This window comes from Lygodium microphyllum, chromosome 17 (genome assembly GCF_053477565.2).
Source record: "Lygodium microphyllum isolate KBCC chromosome 17, Lygodium_microphyllum_v1.1.10, whole genome shotgun sequence".
Taxonomy (NCBI): Eukaryota; Viridiplantae; Streptophyta; class Polypodiopsida; order Schizaeales; family Lygodiaceae; genus Lygodium; species Lygodium microphyllum.
In genome coordinates, this window is record NC_141151.1 from 75,791,678 (window position 1) to 75,811,427 (window position 19,750).

General features: G+C 42.2%; 1 protein-coding gene across 1 annotated transcript in view; it reads right to left on the bottom strand.

Moving 5' to 3' along the window:
- LOC148022049 (TCP-1/cpn60 chaperonin family protein) overlaps positions 1-19,750 on the bottom strand; it is a 47,100-nt gene that overhangs the window by 20,641 nt on the left and 6,709 nt on the right. The window contains exons 2-5 of the mRNA XM_087697648.1: positions 14,853-14,914; positions 14,195-14,267; positions 13,511-13,578; positions 13,329-13,398 (exon numbers count right to left, since the gene is read on the bottom strand). Of these exons, the coding sequence (XP_087553774.1) occupies positions 13,329-13,398; positions 13,511-13,578; positions 14,195-14,267; positions 14,853-14,914 (273 nt within the window). The remainder of the gene's footprint in view (positions 1-13,328; positions 13,399-13,510; positions 13,579-14,194; positions 14,268-14,852; positions 14,915-19,750) is intronic.

The following is a 19,750-nucleotide window of genomic DNA, read 5'->3' on the forward strand; positions in this document are numbered from 1 at the left end:
GCAGGTCAGCTGCAATTAATGCAGCCGACTACTATAGTCCGACTGCAAGCCACGTGGCACTTGGCCGACTACCTACCACATGGCACCTGCACACCTCCTCTCAGATCCTAGACATGGCAGAAAGCTAAGGGATCTAGAGTGTTGTCGAAGTTAAGTCTGGGGAAGCCCCTTCATAAACAAATCTGCAAGATTGTCCTCTTTCTTGCAATAGACTAGGAAAATGGTCACATCTAGAAGCTTCTCCCACATGAAATGGTATTGGAACTCAATATGCTTCATCTCAGCATGAAACACAAGATTCCAAGCCAAGGCAATGCAACTCTCACTGTCACAATGCAGAATAGTAGGACCTGTTTGTGGGCAGCCAAGCTCCTCCAAAAGCCTACAAAACTACATTGTCTCACATGTAGTAGAAGATGCTACCCAATACTCCACCTCAGTTGAAGAGAGGGCAACCGTAGGTTGCTTCTTGCTGCTCCAAGAAACAGCACCAACACCCAAGGTAAAACAATAACTTGTGGTGGACCTCCAATGATCCACATCACTAGCCCAATCTGAAACACTCCAACCTGTAAGGACCAAGTCTGTAGCACCTGTACCAGCAAGATAATAGATTCCAAAATCACGAGTTCCTCGTAGGAACCACAAAATCCTCTGAGCAGCCTGCCAATGCACCATCTTGGGTTCACTCATGAACCCAGCCAGAACACCTACAACATAACATAAGTCAACACGGGTATTAAGAAGCCAAATCAATGAACCAACCAACTCCCTATAATGGGTAGCATCCGCCAAGGGAGAATCAGAATAAGCGGTAGCCTTCTAATTCAGGTCCATAGGAGTCGTAAGAGACTTGCATCCCTCCATCTCACATGTGGCCAAGAGGTCCTAAACGTACTACTGTTGGAAAATAAAGATCCCCCTTGGAGTTTGATAGATCTCATGGCCTAGAAATAAGTGAAGTCCCATGTCCGTCATCTCAAACTTCTCATGACATGCTGCCTTTATCTGCTCAACCATCTGAATATGGTCACAATCAAGTCGTCCACATAAAGGACAAACAACACACGACCTCCACCTGAGGTGTATACATACAACTAGGGGTCGGCTTTCAAATGCCAATACCCTAATTTCTCCTGGAGGAACGAGTCAATCTTCTCATTCCAAGCATGGGGAGCCTGCTTAAGGCCATAGAGAGCCTTCCACAACCTGTACACCTTACCATCAGAAGAGTCGAAGCCTCAAGGCTGCTCAACATAGATCACCTCCTGCAACTCTCCATTCAAGAAGACAAACTTCACATCCAAGTGATAAATCAACCATCTCCTGTGGCTAGCCAAGGCAAGAACTACACGAATAGTAGCCATCTTAGCTGTAGGGGCAAAAGTATCATGAAAATCAATGCATGAGCGTTGTGCAAAACCTTTAGCAACAAGGCGGGCCTTGTGCATGTCCAATGTGCCATCACTGCGATACTTGGTCTTGAAAACACATTTGACTCCAATGATTTTCTTATGAGGAGGCTTCAGCACGAGATACCGAGTACCATTCCTCTCAATCGACTCCAACTCCTGCTCCATCACTTTCTGCCAATGTTCATGTTGCAAAGCCTCCTTCACAGAAGTGGGCTCCCAATCCTACATGACAAGAGTCATCAAACAATAATTAGTGTAAACAAGCTCAGTGTGGTGTGCTTGGTTCCTTCGAGAACACTGCGGGCCATCTTGCGGCTGCCACTCCTCACGGACCCCCTCAATCCCTACATCACGAAGAGTGTCACAAGCCCAACGAGTAGGAGGCTGGATCTCACCTCATCGCTCTCCATCAACTGCAAGAGAGCAATCGGTGAATCCGGTGGCTAGGAACTAAGCTCCTCACCAAAGAAGAGTCCTCAAGAGGAATAGTCGTTGGGGCCCACCTATCACCAAGATCTCCAAGAACACAGTGTTCCTCACCCCCCTTTGGGGCTGGAACCTCCATGAACCAAACGTCATAGCTCGTACAGACATCCCGCTTAACAGGATCATACAATCGGTAGCCTTGAGATTGCGAGCTATAGCCCACAAACACCTATCTTTTGGAAGCCACTTCAAGTTTGTCACATTGTGTCTTCGAGATGTGAACACGAGCATCACACCAAAAACCCTGAAATAGGAAACATCTGGCTTGGACCCAAAGAACACCTCATAAGGAGTCATACCAACGGAAGTAGGAGAATGATTAAGGATGTGAACTACGGTAGCCACAACCTCAACCCATAGACATTGAGGGGTTTGACGATGCTACATCATGGTACGGGCCATCTCAATCACACTGCGATCTTTCTGCTCCAAGATGCCATTCTCCTGAGGGATGCTTGTATAGGCAAACTCCTGGTGAATACCACGGTTTGCACAAAAACAAGCAAACTCATTAGAAACAAATTCTCCGCCCTTATCCAATCGTAAGGTCTTCAACTTCCGGCCCAATCGATTCTCCTCAAAAAGCAACCAATCCTTAAAGTTGGAGAAAGCCTTCATCTTCAGCTTCAAGAAATAAGCCCGTCTCATCCTGCTGTAATCATCCACAATTAGCATGAAATACAAGCTCCCTCTAAGAGACTCCATCCTCATCGGTCCACAAAGATCCGTAGAAACAAGCTCCAAGGGTGCTGAAGACTGCCTCAAAGCCTTGCCAAGAACAACATCACAAGTATGCTTCCCATGGATACAGGATACACAAGGCTGTTGGCTCACCACAATATCCAGTAATCCTCGAACAAGCTCTCTTTGACACCTTCCTAAAGGTAATCATGATTAAGGTGGCCAAACCAGCATGCCAAAGCTCAGACTGAGTTTGTGTGGTAAGAAGACAGAAGTTAAGGCAGAAGAAGACAACTTCTTGTAGACTCCATTCTCCTCATAACCTGAAGAAATAACATGTCCCGATCCTTGATCAAGAATCTAAAAAGAATCCACATCAAATTCGACCAAAAGGCCAAGGGCACAAATCCTACGCACCGAAAGAAGATGGTTTCCCAAAGCTGGTAAATGAAGTACCTCGGAGATATGAGCATCACCACATCCATCTGAAATAAGATTCATGTTGCCCCGTCCTTGTATAGGAATAGACAAACTATCACCAATGAGAATCTAACCATGGAAAGGCTGCAAATGAGCAACACTTGCTGAAGGAGTCATGTGCCAAGAGACACCACTGTCAACAATCCACTCCTGAGTAAATAGGGCCGTCAACACAGGATCAAAAGCCGTCAGGGTCAAATCCTCAACCACCTCCAAATGGAGGAAAGCAACTAATGAAAGAGCAACCACCGCTCAAAAATCCTTTGAAGATTTCTCCTTCTCCTTCTCCTTGTCGGGGCGATTCTTCTTCTAATGACATGTTTTGCCACAAATGTGACAAGTAGACTTCTTGTCTTTGTCCTCCTTAGATTTATCCTCCTTCTTCTTTTGGTCCTTCCCCTCCTTTTGAGAGGACTGAACAACCAAGGTCTCAGATTTTGAAGCATTGGTTCCTTTTAGTTGCTCCTCTTAGTCCAAGACCATAGGAACCAACTACTTCCACCAAAGAGTCTCAGACCGCCTTGAAGCAATCAAGGTGGAATAAAAACCACTAAAGCGAAGCAGTAACTATGAAAGAAGAGTTATCGCCATGACAAGTGATCACCTTCTTTACGTTTTGTACCTGCATGTGAAGCTATCTTAGTTTATATGCTCCCGCATAGAAGATGACTTGTTGACACTCATGGTCTGCATCTACACTTCCAAAAACACTCACTTCATGACAATCATCCGATTGTACATCTGATCCAACTCCAACCATATCTCCTCGACCACCGTCAAATGCTCAATATGAGAGATACTAGTTGTAGTACGTGAGAAATAAAAATGAGTGAATGCGAGCATTGAGTTTGCCCCAATGTGCATGAGTCTTTGCCAACTCCACCTTATCACTAGAAGAGAATCTAGACTCATCTCGCGAAGAAGGACGATAAACAGCCTCCGTAACAAGCTCCGCCAAATCATAGAACTCCAGAATAGCAAGCATCATAACCCGCCAAATGCGGTAATTCTACCATCAAGCTTTTGATATGATGGAAGAGCCGGTATAAAACGGGCACCTTTCGGTCCATGATCGCCTGAAACTCTGTCTCGGCCTAAGAAGACATCTTCACCTACAATGCTTGCACAAAACACAAAGAGCAACCCCCTCTGACTGTGAAAATACAGCCTACTAGGGCTATGATTCGCTCATCCCGCTTCTTCACCTGCCTAGGCGATAAAAAGGTAAGATCTGCACTTAAAAGGCCCAAAATGCAACCTTCTTCCTTCTCTAACAACAAAAAACAACAATAGCTGTCAAAAGATAACATACCAGCGAGACAATAGGGTTTGTGGGGATGAACATGGAGTGAACTTGGCAAACATGGAGAAGAGAAGGGAAGAGAGAAGAAACTCTGATGGATGGAATGATGAAGTTTTGAATCATGGAGTAAATGTGATACAAGGGAACAAGGATGCCATAGCACAAGGAGGATGATGAAGACAGCCACGAACCACTAACTGCAATGTCCTCCTAAGGAGTGTGAGGGTAGTGGGGAGGCTGGAGAGAAGAGGTGACGGACTAAATGAATCAACCGTGAGGAATGAATAAGAGAGTGGTCTATAAATAGGCACAGTCAGTCTAGGATAGCACCCCTTTTTGGGGCTGCAAACCCTAAACACAAAACGCAAAAACGCAAACTGCGGGTGAAGGATGAAGTGTTTCTCAACACCCTCTCTTAGGCCCAAAAAGGAAAACAAGAGAAGAGTGAGGCGGAGATGCAATGCTACATGCGAAAGAATGCTCATGCAGCAGGTGCTGCTTGGACAATGTCCATCGTGGGAAAATTGTTCACTTGCCCAATCGCCCTAGTACAAAGATGATGAAAACATGCAATGCATAGGAGAAATGTCGCACTTTTGTGTGGTGCCAAGAACCATAAGGATATGCCCATACTCGATCTCGAGAGTTGGCTCCATACTGACCAAGGGACGAAGAAGATCCATCCTATAATCTGAGAATACCACCTGAAATGAGACCTTTGAAGATAATCAGAAGACTAGATGAGCTGTAGAACCCGAAATTCAACCTCGGGAGAGAAACCACTAGCTCCGTGACTCCATGCTGGAAGCAACACGAAGGCCTAGCCACCAAGTCGTTGCTAAAGACCCAAGGGCCTCGATCTAGGTAGATCCTCTAGATCATGGGTATGAGTAGAGAAAATGATTGCTCAAAGAAGAGCCACTCCTCGAAAGTGAAAGATGGTGGCGTGCAAAAAACTTCATGGCACATAGGGTTCCTCCCTAAATCGGAAGGAGTAAAAGTAGGAGCCTCCTCTGAAACCGAAGAAGAATTGGAAGTCCCCCTTTGAGGGCGAAGTAAAAAAATCCCCCTCTAAATCCCAATCTAAGAGAGAGAAAATCCAACCACTCATGGTCTACCGACTGCGAAGCATCTAATGACGAAGGAAGTGCCGCCAATCGTGCCAAAGAAGGTATCTAAGGCTCGGAAGAAGAAACCGAAAAGCACCCAGAAGTGGCCTCTCGAACCTGAGTGGAAGAGGGTGGAAAAGAAGAAGGCTCGGGATGAGCCAAGGATGTGGAACAATCACGAGCTCTCAGGAGAGTGGACTGTGGAGGAAATGTGGACCGTGGAAGCTGTTGTATCCAGAAGTGGGTGGAGGAAACCTCCACGCAATGGGGTGGTCTCCAAGAGGGCTTATCGCCTCGTAAGGTCTTGGAGCCTTCGTGTGCTCAAAAGGACTTAGTGCGCGTCGGGTGCGGCTTATTGCCTTAAGCATAATACTCTGATAGCCAATGTAGAACGATCTCTGTGGCCTAGAAAGGAGAGGTGGCACAACGAGTGCTTGGTGAAAGACACATATACTCCAACGAGATGGGGAGCAAAGATCGATGTCGATAGTCTTCGAAGGAATGACCGTTCGTGCCGCAATAGTAGCACCTAGTAGAAGGACAATCTGTTGGTGGAGACGCCATGATACCAGTGTGGCGAACTAGAGAAGGAAGGGTGGGAGGGAAAAAAAAAATATCTCCAAATGCGCAATGGAAATTATAGAGAAATCAAATGTTGATGCCGAACTCGCCACCGGTCTTTGTCTTCTCTAACGAGGAGGATCTTTGTGGGTAAACACAACCGAGAAAGGCTGGATCAGCAGTAGCAATCAGTATGCTGAAGCCAGCTCCGAATAGTGTGTGATAGGCTGAAAATAGGCACCAAACTATTGTAGACAGCAATGGCCAGCTTGGACCGCGATGTCCTCCGCGTCTGGGGTGTGGTCAGCAAGCTGAAATACCTGAAATTTGCAAAAACGAGTTTGTTTTTGAATGGAGAGTGATCAGCAACAGTCACTCTACTGTAAACAACTGCAAACTACGGGTGGAAGGCTAGAAACAGGAGCCAAACTGTAGATGACAGCAAGGGACAGTTGAGACTGCAATGTCCTCCGCGAAAGGGATGTGGGCAGCAAGCTGAAAACACCTGAAACCTGCAAAAACAAGACCTTGATGTAGCGGAAGATGAAGAGAAGTGGATGCCAAACCCGCCACCGGTCTTTGCCTTCACTGGAGTGGAGGATTTTTGCCGCAGTAGGGTTTGCGGAGATGAACATGGAGTGAACTTGGCAAACATGGAGAAGAGAAGGGAAGAGAGAAGAAACTCTGATGAATGGAATGATGAAGTTTTGAATCATGGAGTGAATGTGATACAAGGGAACAAGGGTGTCGTAGCACAAGGAGGAGGATAAAGACAGCCACGAACCACAAACCGCAATGTCCTCCTGAAGGGGTGTGAGGGTAGTGGAGAGACTGGAGAGAAGAGATGACGGAATGAATGAATCAGCCAAGGCAAATTGCAGGTGAAGGGTGAAGTGTTTCTCAGTAGCAACTTCAACAAATCTTCTCCTTTCTTGCACACCCACGTTCACCTCATCCTTGTTCTGAGGTGCAGCCCACCTGCTCGCACTTGAACGCTGAAAATGCAGCCTTGTGTTGCGCTGAAATCTCCTCTCCAGATGAGTCCACCACCCTAGGTCAATCCTTTAGTGCTCTGACACCATGTCAAAGTGAAGCAATGCGGAAGCGAATGACCAAGGTAGAGTGAACAGAGAAAGAAGAGAGAGAGAAAGAGAAGGTGAAACGCAGAAAACCTACAATGAAGAATGTTGTATAAGGATGCAAAATTATACAGGGGTGCAAAGAGACTATCTTCATATGTCTCCACCTCAAAGATCTTAGTCTCCAACCCCGATGGTAGTCTCCATGGTCTACAGCCTGAAATCTGTGAGACACAACTAACTGAGACTACTCGAGACAAAGCCTATAAATAGGCTGAAAATAATGACCAAAAGAATGCAAGTCGGCTGCAATTAATGCAATCGACTACTGCAATCCAACTGCAAGCCATGTGGCACCTGGGCACCTGTCTGCCACCTGGTGCCTGCCTGTCCAAGAGATGACTTGCTAACACAATTGTCTTCTCTATACCACCTCAAGACCTTTGCTCATCAAGACTATGAGATGAGATTCAAACAACTCTTTGTCTATGATTCCCCCACAATGAAGGACCATATCAACAAGATGGAGAAGATTCGGGATGAGTTAGCATCCATTGGGAATATAGTCTGATTGGAGGAAATGGCTGTGATACTTTTATCACATCCATCCGCACCAAAGCACAATGTTCTTTGTACAAGTGTTCTCACCTCATTTGTGATGCATACTGTCCCATAGAAGGAGTTACTACTGAGGACTTTGGAGCAAGTTTCCCTTAGCAAGTACCATTAGACATTCTTTTGCTTCATGTTTCAATGTACATGAATGTAATGTTGCATATGGGATCAAAAAAAGCATATGAACCCTCTCCTCATAGATGAAGCCGTCGTAAATAATATAAATAAACTGTAGAATATTGTATATGAGGTCAAAAGAAGCATACGAACAACTTATGCAAAGTCAAACCCTCTCCTCATAGATGCGGAGATTTCTGCAATTACCTACTTAGCCTCTTTGTATGGAGCAGTGTGGACTCAGGACTAGAATCCCAAAAGCAAAGTAGGAGAAGTGCTACCATCCAATTTCCTATAAAGCATTATACTTGCTCTCTTTTCTAATGCAATGTCATAGTACTTTTGTCCTTCAATAAAGTCTCTGTGTCATTGTCAGTCTATACACAAGATTGTGTTTATGAGTCCAAGCTTCCATCTTGGAACCTAATTCACTTGTGTAACAGTCAACCATATCAGTGTCTTCATGACTCACTCTTTCTCTTCCAATCTCCATAGCTTCCACCTCAAGTCATGTTCTAGATCCATCTTTTCACATGGTACCAGAGCGCAGCTGAGCATGGCTTAGCATGTGTTAGCTCCATTTCACTCTCTACTCAGCTCAGTTTGAGTGCTAAATCCCATCTCCAACTTCATTTGCATTCCTATCTTCAATAGAGCTTCCATGGCAACCATAACCAACAGCACCCTATCAGCTTGAAGCCTTCATATCTCTCTCCACAGGTCAAATCTCTCTGAACTTCCTTCTGGAAAAGTACTTCTCTACTTCCAGAGCTCCTCCTTGGCACCTCAATCATTGACATTGGGCAAGTATAACTTCAGCGTTGCCTCTTTTCAAAGTTGTTGTCATACTTGTGCATGTGGATAGCAGCACCTATCCAACTTGGAGGAGCTGGATCTCTACATACAAAGCATATCTCTCTGAGAGTTTTTCTGTGAACTTACTCCCCAGCTCAAGGTGCCCCTAGCCAGCACAACAAACCACGACATTACTGCTCCATAGACCCAACATTATCGATTTTGCAGGTCGTTCCAAACTAAGCCTGGTTCGTTCGTGCTGCTGCTGCGTCTCCCACAAGTCGCAATTCCAACCATCATCATAGGGCATTGATAGCCCATGAAGTAAGCTTCATTTCTATAAAAAAAAGTTTTGGAAATGATGCACTACAACTCCTGCAATTTGTGAAAAACCAAGCTGCCCTGCAAACCCTAATTGTGACTGCCATAGCCAAGAACTCAAAGCTTCATCTTTTCATTATTTTCTCTCTCCTGACACTCAAACCAAGCCTTTGTCACTCTGATCCACTGAATCTAAAATGGTCCAGCACTTTGTTCAGTATTAAATCAAGGAGGGGAGATTCTGAAGGTCATTCTAAAGGTCTCAAGCTTCGAGCCACAAGCACCAGTATCTCTTGATACTATTCATCTAGTGTCTTTTGGCACTTGTTCTTATCAAGTACACTCAAGATCAAGTCTTCTGCTATTGAAATCTGAGAATTTTGAAGCCCATTTGCTGCTGATCCTCCAACTCCAACATGGGTAAGGACTCTCCGACCGTTCGCTTCAAAGGGGTCGGGTTTCACACCTGGCAGACCCGTATCAAGCTCATCCTAATAAAGAAGGTCTTTGGGCCATCACCAGTGGCAAAGAGAAGAAGGCTTGTGATGCGGACCTTACAGCCACTTGGCAAAAAAATGATGATAAGGCTCGAGCTATTATCAAACTAGAGCTAGATAACAACTATATCCACCATGTGAATAACTGTGATACTTCACAGGATACATGGAAGAGACTTGACACTTTGTTTGGTGCACAATCTCTAAGTCATCAAAGTATGGTTTCTTGATTGAATTTTTCAAACTTCAAATAAAGTCCAACACATCACTTGCCACACATCTAAATTACATGGAAAGACTTCTAACCCAGCTTGTAGGAATCAACACTAAAATGAAAGAATATGTTTGCATTGGTGTTCTGCTCAAAAGTTTGCCTCTTGAATATAATAATGTGTCAACAACTCTAATCAATATGCCAAACCCTGAGCTAGTTGATATCCAAGCATCACTGTTAGAGGAGGAAAAGAAGCTAAAAACTAAAGAAGAACCAAGCACCTCTAGAGATGAACAAGCATTATATGTTGACAACAAGTACAAAGGCAAGAAGGACCAAATTTTTTGTGATTATTGAAAAAGAACAAGACACACCAAGAAGCTCTGCCACGCCAAAAAGAGGTCCCAAAAGGCTTATCTAGTTGCTATTAAAGAAGAAGAAGAACATGGAGCAAAAGAAGAAGAATAAGACCACTAGGAGAAGCACAAACCTCATCAGTCTTTCTATTCGAATAGACTTTTTTAGCCTTGTATTGCCTAGCCCTAATGCTTCGCACATAAACTTGTAAACTCCTCATGCAGCCTTGTATTACAGCCTCTGTACACTTTGTGAGTCCCCTGGTACAGCCTCTGAATGTCCACCATGTTTGTGGTACCCACACGTAACCTTTTCTGTGACAGCCTCTGATGTTTTGCCATGTTTATGGTGTGCCCACACTTTGCAAGTTGCTCTCACTAAAGCCTCTACACACTTTGTACTTCTGGTTGTGATTGAGAAGGGGTATTGAGATTTCTACAATCACACCTACTTAGCCTCTTTGTATGGAGCAATGTGGGCTCAAGACTAGAATCCCATAAGCAAAGTAGGAGAAGTGCTACCATCCAATTTCCTATAAAGCATTGTACTTGCTCTCTTTTCTAATGCAATGTCATAGTACTTTTGTCCTTCAGTAAAGTCTTTGTGTCATTATCAGTCTATACACAAGATTGTGTTTATGAGTCCAAGCTCCATCTTGGAACCTAATTCACTTGTGTAACAGTCAATCATATCAGTGTCTTCATGAACCTGCTCTTTCTCTTCCAACCTCCATAGCTTTCGCCTCAAGCCATGTTCTAGATCCACCTTTTCACAATAGATGAAGCCCTCGTAAAGAATATCATTAGTCTAAAGCCTCTAGTCTATATAATTAAGCCATCCATTTGTATAAGGCATACAGAACTACTGACCATCAATCAAATATTGCAACTCAAGCACATCAAGTTTGTACATTACGTAAGCTGCAAGGTAAACATGCCCATGCAAAAGGATTCTAAAGCCCTTCTACAAGCATCCATGATAACCACGAGACTCGTTAAGGTTCAAAAGTAAAACAACCAAATAACTTGTGTATTTGCCAAAGGTGCTCACAACTACAAGAAGCTCCAAATTGTAAGTGTAATATTGCAAACCAAGCCCATCAAGTTTACCATATTCATAAGTAGCGACACAACCATACTACTCCAATGCCCTTTCCACAAGCATCTGTAAAAATGAAAAGAGCCTAATTAAGCTCCACAAGGAAAAGTATAGAGTAAGGAGAATCCCGCAACTTGAAGCTCAATCAAGTAAAACCTCCTTTTGCACGAGGCATAAACAACTAGAAGAAGCTCTTGGTCGTATATCAAATGTGGCTTGCGCCCAATAATTTTGCACCTTTCATGAACATAGGGTAACCATGTTGCTGCAAAAGAGCTCCAATTTCCCTCCCCAAAAGCATCTTTGATAACCAAAAAATTAGAGGCTTGTTAGGATCTAGAAGGTGAAGGCCAAGTGAGAAATATAGACGATCTTCAAAACCTTGAAGACAAATACAATGTCTACAAACTAAGTCCAAACAACATTCTCATATGTAGCCCCTATGATTGGGAACAAGAAGGTATGTAACTCAAATACATCAGCTAGTGGAGACCATGCCACAATAGCTATGATCTTTTTCAAGGGCTAAATGATTGGTGCCTTCCAAAATTACATGTCTCTAGTAGCTGTTAGTAGCATACATTGCACGGGTAGTTTGGCATCGGTTTATGGGCATTTTAGGTGTGGTGTGTGGCTAGCCACTTTGTGGCATCACACGTGCACTGCTTTTATTGTTTCACATCCATGCCATATTCATCTATTCATACACACCCAGTCTCCTCTCATGCTCATTGTAGCATCCAGAGGGGACTGACATGGGTAGTTGTAGGTGATCACCAAGGGATGTTTGCCTCTAAGGTTGTATCTCATTCTCATGTTCATTATGGATTCCATTCCCTGTTCATGATCATCTTTGAGTTCTTGTGTTTTTCCTCTCACTATGCAGTGTTCTTGTGTTTTTCTGTCATGATGACTTTGCATTTGCTGCTGTGTTCTAAGGTTCTACTGCTGCTACAGCCTTCCTGTGCACCCAGGCAGCCTTTTCACCAGCTTGGTAGCAAATGATTTGGCTGTTCGTGCAGACCTCATGCTTCTCTCCCTGTATTTGTTGCTTGGGCAGCATATTAAGCGCAAATATTCACATGTCTCTGAGCCAGAGAGGGACTGTGAGAGAGTGGATGTTGGCCATGCTAATGCCTGACAAACATCTATACGATATAGTGGACCCTGAGCATGGTGTACTTCGGGTACCACTTTTTGGTGGCAAACAAACCCTAAATATGGTATGCCTTTAGGTCCATGATGGGATGTTTAACAACGATCAGTGAAACTGGACTTTATGAAACCAAAAGGTTAATAATTATAAACTTAATTTGGAAAACATTTAGTGACCCCAAAGATGTTTCAACTATGAGTTCTGATCTTTCCGTCTTTATTCAATGAAGGCTGTTGGACATTCAATAAAAGTCTTCATGGTTGAAAGCTTACTTTTTGGAACTCGTGCATTCACTACTTAAGGCACCTTCAAGGTTGGAGAGGTGATGCAAATGAGGATAGTCATTCAGCATGCAGATAGCTGTATTTCATAAGCTGTCTGTGCAGATTGTATGGCTGATTAAAAAAGCCATTGAGACTGTTGATGGAGTGGTTTTGATTTCATCGTACATAATTATGACTGGAAGAGCCCTGCTGATGATACATGACATGTGAGATCAGTACAGCACCAGGTCAATGGCATTTGATGCTGAATGATGAGCTGGAATCTGTTGTGTGGCTTTCGGGAATGTTTTAAATAGGAGAAATTCTTCCTGTATGAGCAGCTGCCTGCTTTCTACTGTTCCTAAGACCCAGCTTACTGGTAACAGTGTGTTAAAGTAGGCCTAAGAAAAAGGTTGAAAACATCTAGCCTCATTGTCCCATTTTCCACTCATTCTTATAAGGCACCCTTTCATTTTTCCTTATTGAATTAGCATTTTTGGCATCAGATGCTGTCCTTTTCCAAAGGCATAGCAACATGGTGCAGTTTGAAGAGAACGGAATTTAGGAAGGAATGGCATGTGCCATGGCCTTAAGGGAAATAGAAAGAGAGACCATTGGCCAAAGGATGAAAGGAGGGAGCAGGGGAGAAAGGCAGAAGTGTAGTCTGTTCAAAGCAGCAGTTTTTAGCTTTTAAAACACAAAAAACATTGACAAATCCAAGAATTAGATTGTTACATAATTCCCTACTGCATTTTCACACACCAACAGTCCAGCAGCTCACCTAATACAATGACTGATGTGGTTCCATCACCAACTTCCTCATCTTGAGTGCGACTCAGCTCAATCATTGACTGCAGCAAAAGAGAATCAAGATTGCACACACTGCCCATGTATGAACAAATGTAAAGCCTCATGATAAGATTCTGGAAAATGCATTTTAAAGGCCTGAGAAGTTATCAATACCCTTGCTGCAGGATGAGCTAGATCTAACTCTCTTAAAATAGCATTGCCATCATTTGTAACTACTATACCTGAGAGAAAAACACAACACCACCATTCGTTAAAATATTATAAATGTTACAAATGAACAAACTTTTTTGTACTAGAAAACTTGAAGCATATACAGAATTGAAGTAGAGAAGAATAGAATCATATTCATAAGAGCTTTTGGGAGTTCAAATAATAAAAATTACTTGCGGGATCCAAAGACACTGCTGACAAACAAACTTTTCTCTTCCAGAAAAGAACTTGCCTCAAGATATATGCAGAATATGATCATAACATCAATTGCATTACTGTGAGATGAAAATAACTTCCATCTAAGTTCACAGAATCCACTGTATGGGTTACATGCTGAGCTTGAGATCCAACAAGCTTTGTCTTCAGACAACTAGGGATACAGATGCATGCATATTACAACTGGCACCGGTACAATCAGAAAAATATATATAACTGCAATGGGTGCATATTACAACTGGCACCAGCACAATCAGAAAAATATATAACTGCATTAAGCAAACTAGAAACTCCAAAATTTCAGTGAATTTCTGAGTGGGAATGCAAGCTTCACCAAACACAACCTCATGTAAAAGCTGCATGAACTGTTTGCTTTCCCAATATCTAGAGACAATTGGATAAAAACAATACCTCCACCCGCATCAAGTAGCATTTTGAGCATTGCCCTTGGCCCCAGGGTGGTACGAATGATGTCTGCCACAGCCTGAGAATTAATAGCAAACTTCAATGAATCACTTGAGTATTCTACAAACACAAATTTTCACTTTAGCAGATAAAAAGTATCTCACATTCATAAAAAAGTAGATGTATCACGAGTCAGAAAAGATAAGAAAGCAACCCCCCACTGCCAGAACAAGGTAGATTGAAAGCCTTGGTCACCACCACACATGAATTTGAACATGATGAATGACAGAAAATAGGTGAGTTAAATAGGTCCAACAAGCCCTTCCCTACCATGTGCATAAGCACAGGTCATTGAATTGAAGAGGTCCATACAAGGTGCACCATATATTAGAAGAATGTCAAATACATGGAGCACCTACTTTGCTACTATTTGACCTGTCATAACAGAACCATTTCTAAAAGTTCTTCGCCCAGTTGTGAACTTTAATAAGCACACTTGAAGGTAAATTTACCACCAACCATATCACATCGGTTAGCCATCAGACAGAGCCAGGAAGATAAATTTGGGAAAAATGTAAACAGCTTTTATATGCCCATCAATCCACCAGCTAAAAACAGACAGCATCCATTCATACTTCAACATCAGTCATGAATAACAAATTACCCTTGAGGCTTGTATGTTTGCATGATGTACATTTTTACCAGTCTCCCTTTTAACAGCATCATCTGCAAGACATAGAACATATATATGCCAATGAGATTAACTGATAATATATCATTTCTGAACAAGTAACACACTCATTGTAGAATCTTGTGGATTTTGAATTTCCCCATAAGCCAGCCCCTTAGCAAACTGTTAAATGTGGAACATGGATGCTACTGATGTAATGTCTACACAAAATAAGATCAGTATCACATTTCCAGAAAACTTTATTTCCGCACAACTGGGCTGTATTAAGCTGTATATTCATTTTCAATGTGTCACGGAATCGTTAGACACATTAATACCCTGTAGGTAATTATTTGACTGCATCTCTAAGTGTGTACTAGAGTACCCATTTACTTATGCAATGTTAGGATCAAATGTAGCAACATATTAACAAATGTCTACAACAGCTTACGACACTAAAATTGGCTAACTTTATCATGCCAAATTAATAAAACTATTATCCTGGTGTTATTTGTCTGTGAACATTCTCATTAGAGTCTTAAAACCCCATCTGAACCATGTTTGAAAAGCCTTTACCTGAAAAGATCATGATTCCAAACCTCAGTTTTCTTATGACAAAAATAGTGACAAGGCAAGATTGCTCCTCACAACTGCACAACTAGTAGCTAGGTGACTTGCTTTACAACACTTAGTCCAACAAAAAAATATATTTCGATTTCATGTGAGATGCCCAAAACCTGTAATATTAGTTATTGAAGCCATAATGCAAATGCAGCTGTATACCCAGAAGCAACCAACAAACAGAAGGTGAAAACTTGGAAAACCTTGCCATAACAAAAAATAGGCAGCCTTGTGTTTCTCCATAAACATAGGCAGTAGCAGCAGCAGCATAGAAAGCCCAACAGACTATTAGCAGATTAGTCAGCTCATGGTCGAGTCTGGACTTGTGGTTCAGCAGGCTGGGCACAGAGACATTTTAGGCATTTTATTTGACATGTTTATTGTGGATTGGCATTATTTGCAGCTAGTCGGCCAGCATTTAATGCTGGCCGACTTGTCATATTTTAGGCATTTATTTTGGCCTATTTATTGCCAGCCTCCTCCACATTCATTCATCACTGGACAGTTCTTGGAGAGAGGTAGCAGGTGCCAGTGCCTCCACAGCCAGTGACTCACATTGTATCTGTACTATCTCATGTCTTGGTATATGGATTCCATTTCCCAGGCATACATATGAGTTCTCATCTGTATTGTATTATTTCTTTTCTTTTCTTTTGTCTTGTGTTCAGCAGTTTATTTCAGCACATGTTTATGCTTCCATTGCTGCACCACTTCTGACATGGTATCAGATTTCAGGATTTGTGTTTTTGCTGTGTTTTCTTGCTGATTTCAGGATTGTTTTCCCTCTTGCTGATCAGGCGGCTGCTACTCCTACTAGGCGCCCTGTTTTGCCTGCGTTTTTGGCTGATGTCAGCATCCATACAACCTACGCATCTGTTTCAGCCTGTGTTTTGATGTTTCAACATCTCCTACTAGTTGGGGGCTTACATTATCAGGCCATTTTTGCTGTTTTTGGCAGTTTCTAACTGATTTTTAGACTTCTTCCCGCAACTTTTGTCTTATTTTGATTGGATTTTGGGTTATACTATATGTGAACTCTTGTTTTTTGTAGTCTATGCTCGTGTTTTGGTTGTGTTCCCTCTCCAAATTCCCTCTTTTCTCTACTTCTTTTCTAAATCCTCTACAGATGGCTGCTCCATGCACATCCACTGATGATATGCTACATGGAGATTCCCATGAGGCTTTTGCAACTTCAGGGAGGGGTTCGAAAATGAAGAAGTTGAAGGCCCAATGTTACCACTGTGGCATGAAAGGTCATTTAAGGAAGGAATATAAAGAGTTAGCGGCTTCCAAGAAGAAAAAGGAGCAGAAAACAAAGAAGGATGCCGACTCCTTTAACGAGTCATCCTCTATCTCAAATTCCGACTCAGATCCTTCGACCAAGGTGAAGTCCAATGAGTACCACTTATAGTCATAGATATATACGGTTGCCATTGGTTGTTTACTAGCCCAATGACTACCAACTTGCACAATTATCAATTGTACATTGGTAGTACATGGAGTACCAAATACATGCTTGGTTATTTGAAACATGTATCAACATTTGTATATTTGTCAATACATGGAGTAACAACTGTGTGTTTAGTTAATTGGATGATTGTGCCACATGGGAAAATTAGGGAAATGCAAAGTAGTACCTAATGGAATGCATACTGCAAGATTCAAAGCAATTGCCCTTTGTTTTCATGCCTAAATTAAATGTTGATTTGCTATGATAGTAGTGTAGATCTGAAGAGCACATCTGAATTTACTTGGTTTGACAATGGATTGGGCATGCAAAGGTCAAGGCAAAGCACTGGGATTGATGCATGAATAGGGCTGAGGTTTCGTAAGTGAATAGTATCAGTTGAGAACTGAGATTTGCATATATTACACATTGTTTGCAACAGGCAGCAGTGTCTTACCATTTCCACCTCCAATGTCACTTTCGAGATTCAATTGGACCAAGGAAAGCAAGTATTGAAATGCATTACACTTTTAAAGTGTGAATGGACAAATTTGTCACACATTTGGTCAAGGTTGGTGACAGCAACTAAGGACACTACACTTGAAACAAGTCTCATTGATTCAAGAGTCAAGGCACATGGAAATTATTGACATTAAGAAAGTGTTAGTTTGTCATAGCAAGTCACTTGTGATGCATGCAAGCATTGAATAACATAATAATAAAGAAATACCAAAAGGAATGCCAACTTTGGGGCCTATCATATGTCATCTACCCCACAAGAGCATTCTAGCTCTTCTATTCAATGAGTATTTTGTTTATTTGTTGGTTTATTTCATATATGCAAGTTAGTTTATGATCACTACCCTTTACATTACTTCCAAAGCCCAATTTCAAATGCTCTCATTGTCACATGCTCATTGCACAACCACCTTTATCAGCTTGATTTATATGAGAAGAAAGTATCAAAGCATGTACTATAGGTTGACACCACTACAATGGATGACGCAGAGTTGTGGCATGCTTGGTTTGGTCATCTCAAGTACAACAATTTGTTTAGATTGAGAAGCTAAAATATGGTGCTTGACCTCCCTCTATTGAAAGCGCCTACTTATAATGTAGATGAGAGTGATATCATTGATAAATTGCATCATGCCTTCTTTTCCAAAAGTGTGCATGCAAATCAAAAATTACAACTTATGCATAGTGTTGTTTGTGAGCCCACACACATCAACTCCATTGTGAAGAGGTAAAGGGGATAAAGGAGTCATGCTCTCCACCAAGGGTAGGACTGATGTAGGAGTCGCACTATCCACAAGTGGTTGGGTTGGAGTCAAAAGTGCTGCACTTGTGGTTACATAGTACGCATGGTAGCTAGAGCACGTCTTTTTGGGGCCATGGTTCCCAAGTACATGAACACTAGGACTTCTCAAAAAGAAGAGGTTGAGGGGATGGTGAAGAGGAGTTTGGGCAAGGATGGCAAGATGTAGAGCTTAATGGAATTGAACACGAGGTGAGTAACAAGGAGCACGGGGAAGGGGCTATGTGTGTATGTAGTAGTGAGTTTTTTTCTTTTTGTGGATTTGGGGGGAGGGGGGGAGGCAAAACTAGATAAAGATGTCGAAGAAGACTTCACACTCAAGAAATCTCCTCACCTTGAAGGATACTTGTATTTTGTGACCTTCATTGATGACATGACTCGCCATTGCCAGATACATGCATTGAAGCACAAATATGAGATGTTTGCATGTTGCAAAATCTTTTTGGCTTTGGCTGAAAATGGCAATGGCTATTGTTAGTAACCTAGTCAGCTCACGAGTCAGTCTGGGTGTGTCTCTTAGTGGGCTAGGTATTGTAGTGTTCATTAGGCCTTTTTTAATTGGTCATTTTTATGGTGATTTAGACATTTATTGATGGCCAACCTGATCACTTGTATGGCACATTTTTTCGCGTATTTAATTAGCTCCCTCCTCCACAATCATTCATTCATCATTTGCAAATTCCAATGCGAGCCCTATTGCAGAGAGAACCAATGCTAGTGCCCACACAGCCAATGACTAGCTATTGTACGCGACTGTCTCGTGTTTGGTATATAGATTCCATTTCCCAAACATATCTCTAAGTTCTCCCTTTGAAATGTTATTTCGTTTTCTTATGTTTCTCAAGTTGTGCAATCCAATACAACAATCTTCTACACTTCCATCGCTCCAAATTCTGACATGGTATCGAAACATCTATGTTCGGGCCCAATGTTGTTTTTTGTTGTGGATGTCTACCCTCACAATTTTCTGGTGTTGATTTGCTTTCCTTTGTCTATTGCAACTTGGCCAATTTCTACGACTTTCCAACCTTCAAATCTTTGGCCATTCGAGAATCAAAGTGTATTTCTAGATGGCAATTAGACACTGTACAAGTAATAAGACAACAAACAGGTTGTTTCTCTCCTTCGCAAACGTTGGGCCACCACTAAACATGCTCAAGGTTATCTTATTGCCTAGGCTCTTGATGCTACTATGTGTAACAAAGAACCTATAACTTTTCATAATGCTTCTTGGACTGAGCATTGAATGATAGCATTGCAATCTAAGTTGGATTCTATACAAAAAAATGGCACATGGGAGTTAAGTGCCTTACCTGCTTTGCTGGCAAGCATGCTATAAGCACAAAGTGGATTTACAAACTAAAACACAAATCGAATGGTAGCATTGATTGCTACAAGGCACACCTTGTTGTCAAAGGGTATGCCTAGAACTAAAACACAAATCTAATGATACTATTGATTACTGCAAGGCACACTTCTTGTCCAAGGGTATGGCCAATAGCATGG